Source organism: Carya illinoinensis, chromosome 11 (genome assembly GCF_018687715.1).
Source record: "Carya illinoinensis cultivar Pawnee chromosome 11, C.illinoinensisPawnee_v1, whole genome shotgun sequence".
Lineage (NCBI taxonomy): Eukaryota > Viridiplantae > Streptophyta > Magnoliopsida > Fagales > Juglandaceae > Carya > Carya illinoinensis.
The window spans coordinates 31770645-31782264 of NC_056762.1; the positions used below are offsets into that span (position 1 = coordinate 31770645).

Genomic DNA, 11620 nt, shown 5'->3' on the forward strand with positions numbered 1-11620 from the left:
ATGTTAGCAGTCTGTCGGGACGCGTTTTCGCGTCTGTTGCTAACCGTCAGCAGAGTCCTACTGCAACTAGAACTCTTTTCAGACTTTCTATTTAAAGGGATTCGGTTTTGTATCTTCTGAAGGATTTCAAGCCACGAATTTTACAGAGGAAATTCTGAGCGTTTAGGAGAGAAAATTTACTTGAGAATTTTCATGAGATTTTTCATATCTTCTTGAGTATGATCGTGCTTTGAGTGTGAAGCAACATCGATTGGATTTCAGCCTCTGGAGTTCCAGAAGGGAAATCAACATATAAAGATCGCCAGAGGTTCTGGCTGCTACTGCTGTAGAAGACAAACGGGTCGTTTGTCTAAGCAAGTAAGAGAGTCGAATTGCAAAGGTTTTGTAATTGATTATTGCTTGTAATTGTTCTTCAAATAATAAGATTGAGTTTCCTGGGTTTGGCTGCCCCGTAAGATTTTACCTTTAAAGAGTTCTTTAAAGGGCTTCTCTTCGTAACCAATCGTTGTATTTTGCAAGTTTGATTATTTATTTTAAAGTATTTGATTCGTTTCACAATCTTAATAATTGAAATCTAACTTATTTGTTCAAGGAAATTGGTAGACAATTTCGTTGTTTTACAGGGGTACGTTGGAAATTTTAACAGTAATTATGACGTATACACTATGTGAGACACAGTAATTGTGACACGAAGAATACATGGGGCCACAACAACTGTGGAGTATGTATTTAACTGCATTGTGAAGCGTAGAATAAATGGGGCCACAACAACTGTGGAGTATGTATTTAACTGCATTGTGACGTGTAGAATATATGGTGCCACAATAACTGTGGAGTATGTATTTACACGTAGAATACATGGGGCCACAACAACTGTGGAGTATGTATTTAACTGCATTGTGATGTGTAGAATACATGGGACTACAACAACTGTGGAGTATGTATTTACACGTAGAATACATGGGGCCACAACAACTGTGGAGTATGTATTTTTCATGTTAAGTCAAGTTTCAAAACAAGTTCATGATAAGTCAAGTTTCAGATCAAGTTCATGTCAAGTCAAGTTCAGTTCACGTTTCAATTTAAGTTATGTCAATTATGCTATGTACATGGGGCTACAACAACTGTGGAGTATGTATTTTTCATGTTAAGTCAAGTTTCAGAACAAGTTCATGTTAAGACAAGTTTCAGATCAAGTTCATGTCAAGTCAAGTTCAGTTCACGTTTCAATTTAAGTTATGTCAATTATGCTATGTTGTACGTCAAGTTATGCTTTAATTACTTATGAATTTGATTATACATTCATGCTTTTACTGTCATCCATGCATTATTAGCCTGTGTGGAAGTTGTTGTTAACTTACTGAGGTTTGTAATCAAATCTCACTGTGGTAGTCCCAACTACCATTCCTCCCGAATGATAGATCTTGTTACAGGACCTAAAGGAGGATCAGGAGCTGACCAATTAGATACAGTTGACTAAGCGACAGTGCGACATCAATGTTAATATAGTAGTTAACGTAAATTACTACTTGTACGATGGAGTTGCATCTCTAGTACTTTTTGGATCATGACCATTTTGGACTAATGTTGTGATCTTAGTTGTTCAATGGGTTTTTATGTATGAAGTATGTTTTAAGCATTTGAGATATTTTCAATTTGGTGCATAGTATTGCTAAAGAAAAAATTTATCCGCTGCAAATATTGCATATTGTTAGATGCATGTTAGAAACATTGCATCTTATATGTCATGAACGGGGGCAGATAACATTGTGTTGCATGTCTTGACGCTTCAGATGTCTGTTCGATCCCAAACGGAATTTGGGGGCGTCACAACTGCCATGGCTTCACCTGCTCAATGACTTTCCTTACGTATAGTTCATCTCCCATCCTCCTTTCTTTCTTACCATTATTTTTCTAATTCTCATTGTACTTTTCTTGTACCTTTCCCTCTTAGTAAAAGACATATCGGTTGCAAATGGGTCTTTAAAACCAAACTCAAAGCCGATGGATCCATTAAGCGTCATACAACTCGTCTTGTAGCCAAGGGAGACACCCAATTTGAAGGACTTGATTACCATGACATCTTTACCCCCATTTCCAAGATAGTCATTGTCCAATGTGTTCTTGTTGTGACTACCGCCTCTAATTGCTCTCTCCATCAATTGAATGTCAATAATATTTTTCTTCATGGTGATCTTGATGAATATATATATATATATATTTATATATATGTGACTCATCCATCAAGTTATTGTAAATAGGGGGAGACCCGTGTCTGTCATCTTCATAAGTCACTATATGGCCTCAAGCAAACTTCTCACAATTGGTTTTCCAAGCTCTCATATATTCTCACCACTGTTGGCTTTTGCTATTTACAAGCGGATCATTCTTTATTCACACTTTTCTAAGGTTTATCTTTTATTGTTATTTTAGTTTATATTGAGGACCTTCTTGTAGCAGGTAATGATCCTGCCGCCATCACCAAGATCAAATGCTTCATTGCTTAAACATTCAAAATCAAAGATTTTGGCACCTTAAAGTATTTTCTCGATTTGGAAGTGGCCCGTTCTCCTATTGGAATTTTCTTGAATCAACGCAAATATGCCTTGGACATCCTCAATGATAGTGGTCATCTTTGGGCTAGCCTTGCTCACTTTCCCATGGAACAAAACCTCAAACTCATCCAATCAACGCAAATATGCCTTGGACATCCTCAATACGGATGGTACTCCTATCTCCAATCCAAGCTCCTATCGTTATCTAGTTGGCTAGCTTATTTATCTTAGTTTTACTCAGCCTGATATCATCTTCCTTGTCAACACCCTAAGTCAATTCATGCATGTACCACATTGGCCCCATTTTGATGCTCCAGTTCAAGTCTTACGCTACATCAAATCCTCTCCTGGTCATGGCATTTTATTTCCTGTTGAAAATTCTCTCTAGATATTTGCTTACTTTAACTATGATTGGGCAAGTTGTCCTCTCACTCAATGCTCTGCCACTAGATTCTTCATTCAACTTGGCAGTAGTCCTATCTCCTGGCATGCCAAGAAACAATCCATTCTCTCTCGTTCTTCTGATGACGCTGAGTATCGTGCTCCACCACTTGTAAACTTACTTGGCTAAAGACCCTTCTTCATGATCTTACTGTCTCACATCCCCAGCCTATACTCCTTTATTGCGACAATCAAGTTGCTTTCCACATTGCACAAAATCTTGGTTTTCATGAATGCACCAAACACATTGAGATACATTGCCATATTGTTCGTGAAAAATTACTTGTTGGACTCATCTCCACTACTCATGTCTCAACTTCAAATCAACTTGCTACCATTTTCACCAAAGCCTTGGGTAGTGAATGCTTTCAGACAATCTTAGACAAGTTGTGCATTACGGATCTTCATGCTCCAACTTAAGAGGGAGTATTTTTCATGAACGCACCAAACACATTGAGATACATTGCCATATTATAACAACCCACTAGAAATTTAACGGTGAAATTTCTATTGGCTTTAAGAATCTCGTGAAGACCCGATAAGTTTTCACGAATCTATTAATCTTATAGTTGATATTATTACTCACTGTGGTATCAAAAGTATGTTTTTGATTATTGGAGATAGTTAGAAAGTTTTAATAGGACACATGGAAAGATTTAGGCACCTTACTCTTCCAAGTATACTCTCCACTTTTGGAAAATAGCCTAAGCTGATTTTGTGGATATTATTGGATAAAAAAATATATATATCTTGAGTTAATTTTCCTGAATATTATTGGATAAAAATATCTTGAGCTGATTTTTATAGATATTATTAAATAAAAATATTTTAAGTTGATTTTTGTAGATATTATTGGATAGATATATCTTGAGATGATCTTTTATAGATATTTTGGGTAAGAAAAACCTACACTCAACTTTCAACTCCAGCCTTATCATCTTCCATATCTCGTCCATAAGTATCTCCAGCCACTACCCACGAACTTATCTTCATTTACACGTTCCTTTAAAAGAATATCAAACACTCTCTCTCGGACAGCTTTTAGGAGTTCTTTTGCATACCCATTTTGAAGTTTTTGTAAGTGTTTTATCATTAGTATTGCTAAAGAAAAATTTTACCTGCTGTAAATATTGCATAATGTTATATACATGTTAGGAATATTGCATCTTATATGTCATGAACGGAGGCAGGTAATCTTGTGTTGCATGTCTCGACGCTTCAAATGTCCGTCCGATCCCAAACGGAAATTGGGGGCGTCACAGGGTGGTATCAGAGCAATACGTCTCTGGGCAGTAAATCCACATGTCCTTAAGAAATGCACCAAATATTAGGTTTGAAATTTTAGTCGACATTAGGCTTGGATTTCTTAAAAATATGAAAGGTATTATATGGTTGTAATACGTATATTCGTGTGTTTCAGAAAGAGACAAATGACTCGCGGTAGAATACATCAAAACCCTGAGGAAGACTTCAGTCAGGATAATCATAATTCTTCGATGGATGGAGGATTAGCTGAAGCTATGCGTATGCTGACTGACGTTCTTAGACATCAGCAACAAAAACAAGTGCACGTACCTAGACCCGAAGTTAGGGGTTGTCCATATGATAAGTTTTTGATTTACCGTTACCTGAAATTTTTTGATAATGAAGGGCCACTGAAAGCCAAGAAATGGATTATAGATCTCGAGAGAACGTACGAGATTTGTGGATGTCTTGAGGACCAAAAGGTTATATATGCTGGATACCTATTCCAAGGAGAAGCTGGAATATGGTAGGATACACGTATGCAGCTTCTAGTTAGGGAACTAGGAAGTATGGCTGCATTGTCATGGGAAAGGTTCAAGGAAGAGTTTGACAACAGATTCTTTCCAGACTCTGTCAAACAACTGAAGGCCCAGGAGTTCGCTTCCTTAACACAAGGTAGTTTGACTGTGGAGCAATATGCTGCTAAGTTCATAGCATTAGGAAGGTTTGCACCCCACTTGATTTCAACTCAAAAGATGCAAGCAGAAAAGTTTCAAGTAGGACTTCTGTCAAGAATCCGAAGTCAGGTAGCTTGCCTCAGAATAGAGAATTACCAAGAGTTGGTAAATGTAGCGGCGATAGCAGAGGCTGAGCAGAAGGAATTGGCGATCCAGAATCTTACCGATCGAAAGAGGGTCATGCCATTTGCTACCAGTAGTAGTGCTGAGAAAAGGAGGTCTTTTTCTAGTCCGGAGAAAGGTAAGGAAATAATGACAGGAGGACAGAAGTCGTCCTTTTATTCACCATGCTCTAAGTGTGGTAAGCGTCATCCTGGAGAATGTCATAGGGGATATAGAGTCTGTTATCGATGCGGGAAACCTGGACATATGATTAAAGATTGTCCCAACACCATGCAAGGTAGTGGAGCTGGTGATCGCAAGCCAAGCCCCCACATCCCGGCACGCGTGTATGCAGTAACACCAGGTGATTTTGATGTTGATGCACCTAAAGCTGATGAAGCTGGCGTCATGACTGGTATTTTTTTTCCTTTCCTTTTAGTATTTATGATGTTGCAGGTATTATGAACGTGTTAGAATTAGTATTAATATTGGTGTATATTTTTTTTTAGGAAGGGTTAATTTGTTTAGGTTCTCGGCTTGTGCACTATTCGATTCAGGTGCGTCACAGTCCTTTGTGTCTGCAGCATTTGCACGAATTTGTAGTTTACAGACTGAGCTTTTACCACAACGGGTTGTAGTATTAATTCCCGACGGGAATACAGTATCTTGTACCCGTTTAGTTAAGGATTGTCCGTTAGAGCTAGAAGGAAGGACACTGAAGGCTAACTTGTTAGTATTCGATCAGATGGAATTCGACCTGATTTTGGGGATGGACTGGCTTTTCAAGCACTACGTTAAGATAGATTTCTGGAAACAAGAGGTTGTGTTTGAACCTCCAACTGAAGACAGGATGAGTTACGCAAGAACATCAGTTAAGGCCACCCCACCTTTGATCTCGGCGTTGCAAGCTAGGAAGTGTATCGATGACGGAGCATCAGCGTTTCTATTAATAACTGTAGAGGAGACAACCAAAACTATAGGAATCCAAGGGATACCTGTGGTTGAAGACTTTCCTGAAATTTTCGTTGATGAGTTACCTGGTTTACCCCCGGATAGAGAAGTAGAATTCCAAATAGAGTTGGAGCCGACAACAACTCCAACTCACAAGGCGCCATATCGTATGGCCCCTACCGAATTGAAGGAGCTCAAGCTACAATTGGAGGAACTTTTGGAGAAGGGTTTTATCCGTCCTATGAGGATGTGTATAGACTATAGAGAATTGAATAAGGTGACGATTAAGAATAGATACCCATTACCCAAAATCGATGATTTGTTGGATCAATTACAAGGAGCAACAGTATTTTCAAAGATTGACCTGAGATCCGGATATCATCAGTTAAAAGTTAAGGATCAGGATGTGCTGAAAACTGCCTTTAGGACAAGGTATGGCCACTTCAAGTTTTTGGTGATGCCTTTTGGGTTAACCAATGCTCCAGCTGCATTCATGGATATGATGAACAAAATATTCAGACCTTATTTAGATAATTTTGTTGTCGTATTCATCGATGATATCTTAATCTACTCTAAGAGCAAGGAAGAACACATAAATCATCTAAGTATGGCTTTATCTATACTTAAGGATTAGAAACTTTATGCCAAACTTAGTAAGTGCGAGTTCTAGCTGGAAGAAGTAAAATTTCTAGGTCATGTGATCTCTAGTAGAGAGGAGTGCAGTAGACCCGAGCAAGATTGAAGCCGTAACGAACTGGCAGAGACCGACCAGTGTGCATGAGATCCGAAGTTTCTTAGGACTGGCTGGCTACTATAGGAGATTTGGCTACTTAGGAAGGATTCTCCCGGTTGTCTGGACCACTCACCGCCCTGACTAAGAAAAATGTGAAATTTACTTGGAATGACAAGTGCGAAACAAGTTTTCTTAAGTTGAAGAAAAGACTCACAACTGCACCGGTAATTACACTGCTGGAACCTCTTAAATCTTTTGTGGTATTTAGCGATGCATCTAAAGCAGGACTCGAATGTGTGCTAATGCAAGAAGGGAAAGTGGTTGCTTATGCTTCACGACAATTGAAGGATCACAAGCAGAATTATCCTACTCATGATTTGGAATTAGCTGCAGTAGTTTTTGCTCTTAAGATTTGGAGACATTATTTGTACGGCGAGAAGTGTGAAGTCTTCACGAATCACAAAAGCCTAAAGTACCTGTTTGAGCAAAAGAATCTTAATATGAGGCAAAGAAGATGGCTGGAATTAATCAGCGACTATCAGTGCGACATCAAGTATCATCCTGGAAAGGCAAACGTGGTAGCTGATGCTTTAAGCCGCAAGAGCAGACAAGAAGCTTCATCAATTCCTTCATCAGAAGTAAATTCCCTCTTATGTAGTATGAGAAAACTGTTGATTAGAAACCGTAGTCAGGAAACCATGTTGACTACAATCCAAGAATTCATTCCATTGGACTGGGAAAGATTGAAAGACCGTCAAAAGAAAGACAGTAAACTTGCGGAAGTTGTAAAAAAGATCGAAAAGTCAAAAGGACCAGTGGACTTTAGCCTCAGAGAGGATGAGACTCTGTATTACAAGGACCGAAGAGTCATTCCAGCAGACGAAGAGTTAAAGGAAAAAGTACTAAAGGAAGCTCATAACACACCTTACACTGCTCATCTTGGTAGTACAAAAATGTATCAGGGTTTGAAACAGTCTTTTTGGTGGGAATGAATGAAGAAGGACGTAGCAGAGTTTGTGAACAAGTGTTATGTCTATAGATTAGTAAAAGTAGAGCACCAAAAGCCAGTCGATAAATTGCAGCATTGCCAATCCCAGAATGGAAATGAGAGGATATTTCAATGGATTTTATAGTAGGCTTTCCAAGGACCTCAGCTGGAAATAATACTATCTGGGTAATAGTTGATCGTCTGACAAAAAGTGCTCACTTCATACCCATCAAGAATACAGATTCTGTAGAAAGATTGACGAGAATGTGTATAGCAGAGATTGTCAGATTGCATGGAGTGCCTAAGACGATCATATCAGATAGAGACCCTCGTTTTACGTCACGCTTCTGGAAAAGTTTACAAGAATCGATGGGCTCTAGTCTGAGGTTTAGTAGTGCATACCACCCACAAACAGATGGACAGACAGAAAGGACGATTCAAACTTTGGAAGATATGCTAAGAGCCTGTGTTTTGGATTACGAAGGGAGTTGGGAGAAAGAATTACCTTTAGTAGAATTTGCTTATAACAATAGTTTCCAGGCCACTATTCAAATGGCACCATATGAAGCCTTGTATGGTAGAAAGTGTAGATCACCTCTGTATTGGAATGAAGTAGGGGAAAGCAAAGTAGTTGGACCAGAAGTCTTACAAGAGATAAAGGACCAAGTACACTTGATTAAAGAAATGATGAAAACAACACAGAGTCAACAGAAGAGCTACGCTGATAATCGAAGGAGGAGCATAGATTTTAAAGTTGGAGATTGGGTCTATGTGAAGGTATCTCCTATGAGAAGAGTAAGTCATTTCAGAGTGAAAAACAAGTTAAGTCCGAGATATGTGGGACCCTATGAGATAGTGGAGAAAGTGGGAGTAGTTCCATATCGTTTGAAATTGCCAACTGAGTTCCATGGAATTCATAATGTTTTCCACATGTCTTCTTTGAAGAAGAGTTTTGGGAATCAGACACCAATGATAGTGGATCCCAATAGCATACCTTTACAATCCAACTTGACCTATGAAGAGAAGCCGATGCAAATTCTTAACTGGAAAGATAAAGAGTTGCGGAACCGTAAGATCCCATTGGTCAAAATATTTTGGCAAAATCATAATATTCAATAGGTGACTTGGGAGAAGGAAGTTGATATGCGAGCCAAGTACTCCCAATTATTTGACATCTAAATTCAATCTTGTAAAGTTGTTTTGGTCTTTTGCTTAATTGATACTTTGTGGTTCACTTGTACGGGATTGACAATATCAGATGTTGTACTTCTTTGTTCGGATATCAATAAAGTATATGTGTTTCCTTAACTCTTAAATTGTTACTTATGTCGATTTCGAGAACAAAATTTTTTTTTTGGTTGTAACAGCCCGCTAGAAATTTAATGGTGAAATTTCTATTGGCTTTAGGAATTTCGTGAAGACCCGATAAATTTCACGAATCTATTAATCGTATAGTTGATGTTATTACTCACTGTGGTATCAGAAGTATGTTTTTGATTATTGGAGATAGTTAGAAAGTTTTAATAGGACACATGAAAAGATTTTAGCCACCTTACTCTTCCAAGTATACTCTCCATTTTTGAAAATAGCCTAAGCTGATTTTGTGGATATTATTAGATAAAAAAAATATATATATCTTGAGTTAATTTTTGTGAATATTATTGGATAAAAATATCTTGAACTGATTTTTATAGATATTATTAAATAAAAATATCTTAAGTTGATTTTTGTAGATATTATTGGATAGATATATCTTGAGATGATCTTTTATAGATATTTTGGGTAGGAAAAACCTACACTCAACTCTCAACTCCAGCCTTATCATCTTCCACATCTCGTCCATAAGTATCTCCAGCTACCACCCACGAACTTATCTTCATTTACACGTTTCTTTAAAAGAATATCAAACACTATCTCTCAGACAGCTTTTAGGAGTTCTTTTGCACGCCCATTTTGAAGTTTTTGTAAGTATTTTATCATAAAGTCTCCTTCATATAAGTTGTTTATTTTTTAGTCTAGTTTACATGGATATCTTATTTGTCCTATTTGAAGATCATTTGGTCAGTAAAATATTATGTAAACTATAGAAAGGTCATTTTGAGAGATAAACTGGAGAATATGTTATAGTTTGGAGTTTTTGACCAAGCTAATTGATAGATATTGGTCCGAAATTTTTATGGAGTATTTTTAACATGTATATATGACTATTGGTTGAGGATTTTTGCATGATTAAAGGTTTTGATGAAAGATTTTCTTAGATTTAGAAACTTAGAAACTGGAAGAGGAAAAACAGTTTCTGTTTTGAGAAAGTTTAACTCTTTGGTGGTCTAAACCTATTTTAATGACTTTGATAATTTTATTGGAGGATCCTAAGAATATTGAGGATATTTGATGTTAGTTTCAAAGATATGAAATTTTATGCAAGAGATATTCAGATAAGCCAAAGTGTGGATGTTCTTGGCTAAATTTATGTTTTGGTTAATTTCTAACCATGTGATCTTGAATTAGAAGCTTATATATGTTTTAGGACATCCTTTTAAACATGTGATGGTTTGGTTTGAAGATCAAATATTTATAAGTCATAGATCAAAAGGTTGATCAAAACAAGTTGGAAACAAAAATCAATAGAAATAACATATGGGAATTTCGGCCCTATGGAGTTTTAATAGTTGTGATTAGTTTTAAATTTTTCTAAATTGATATTTGAATTGAGGATAAAATTTACATGAGGCATGTAAATTTTGGTGACTTTTGGAGTTAGTATGCAAAATCCTTAAGTTATGGGTAAAACGGTCATTTTTCTACATGCAGAAAGTAAAATAGAAATTTTACTCTTTAAGTTAGTATTTTTCATATCTCAATTTATTAGTGATTTAGTACTAACTTTTAAAATCACTAATTACAGTTCCTCGTGATCGCGCTTAAGGTTTTATAAGAAACGCGGAAATCGAGGTAAGTTAGCTTTTAACTTACTAACAGTCTACTATGTATGTGTGCTAAGTAAAATAACTATAGTGTATATATATGTGTGTTATCATATATGTCATGTCATGCCAAGTTATCACATAATTGTCTGTTAGATAGAATTTATTATGTCATCAGTTTTTATCTGTTACGTAATATATTTTGTCATATATATGAAAACTGTTACATAATATATTCTGTCATGTATTGCTATACATTACAAGTACGCCATGTTAAGTATGTCATCTATTACATGTATGTCAAGTCATGTAATATTCACTGTTGCAAATATGTCATATTAAATATGTTATCTATTATACGTCATGTTACAAAATGTTTCTATCTCAAGTTGGTCATGTCTTTCAAGTTATGTTCAAGTCACGTTATGTTACGTCAGGGTTTCAGTCCTTTCGTATTCCAGTCATGTTTCATCTTGAGTTATATTCAGTTTCGTGAGGTTCACAACAACTGTAATACACGAAGTATGGGGTCACAACAATTGTGACACGTAGAATACATGAGGCCACAACAACTGTAGAGTATGTATTTAACTGTATTGTGACACGTAGAATACATGGGGCCACAACAACTGTGGAGTATGTATTTAACTGCATTATGACGTGTAGAATACATAGGGCCACAATAACTGTGGAGTATGTATTTACACGTAGAATACATGGGGTCACAACAACTGTGGAGTATGTATTTTTCATGTTAAGTCAAGTTTCAGATCAAGTTCATGTCAAGTCAAGTTCAGTTCACGTTTCAATTTAAGTTATGTCAATTATGCTATATTGTACGTCAAGTTATGCTTCAATTACTTATGAATTTGATTATGCATTCATATTTTTACTGTCATCCATGCATCATTAGCCTGTGTAGAAGTTTGTTTTGTTAATTTACT

The 11620-nt window shown here is 36.7% G+C and overlaps 1 protein-coding gene across 1 annotated transcript; it reads left to right on the forward strand.

Annotated features, from left to right (window-relative positions):
- The first annotated feature begins 4810 nt into the window (after positions 1-4810).
- On the forward strand, positions 4811-7140 carry LOC122282394. The gene is made up of 4 exons (XM_043094346.1): positions 4811-5495; positions 5590-6258; positions 6370-6463; positions 7050-7140. The coding sequence occupies exons 1-4, from the start codon at positions 4811-4813 to the stop codon at positions 7138-7140; spliced, it is 1539 nt and encodes a 512-aa protein (XP_042950280.1).
- Positions 7141-11620: the final 4480 nt, after the last annotated feature.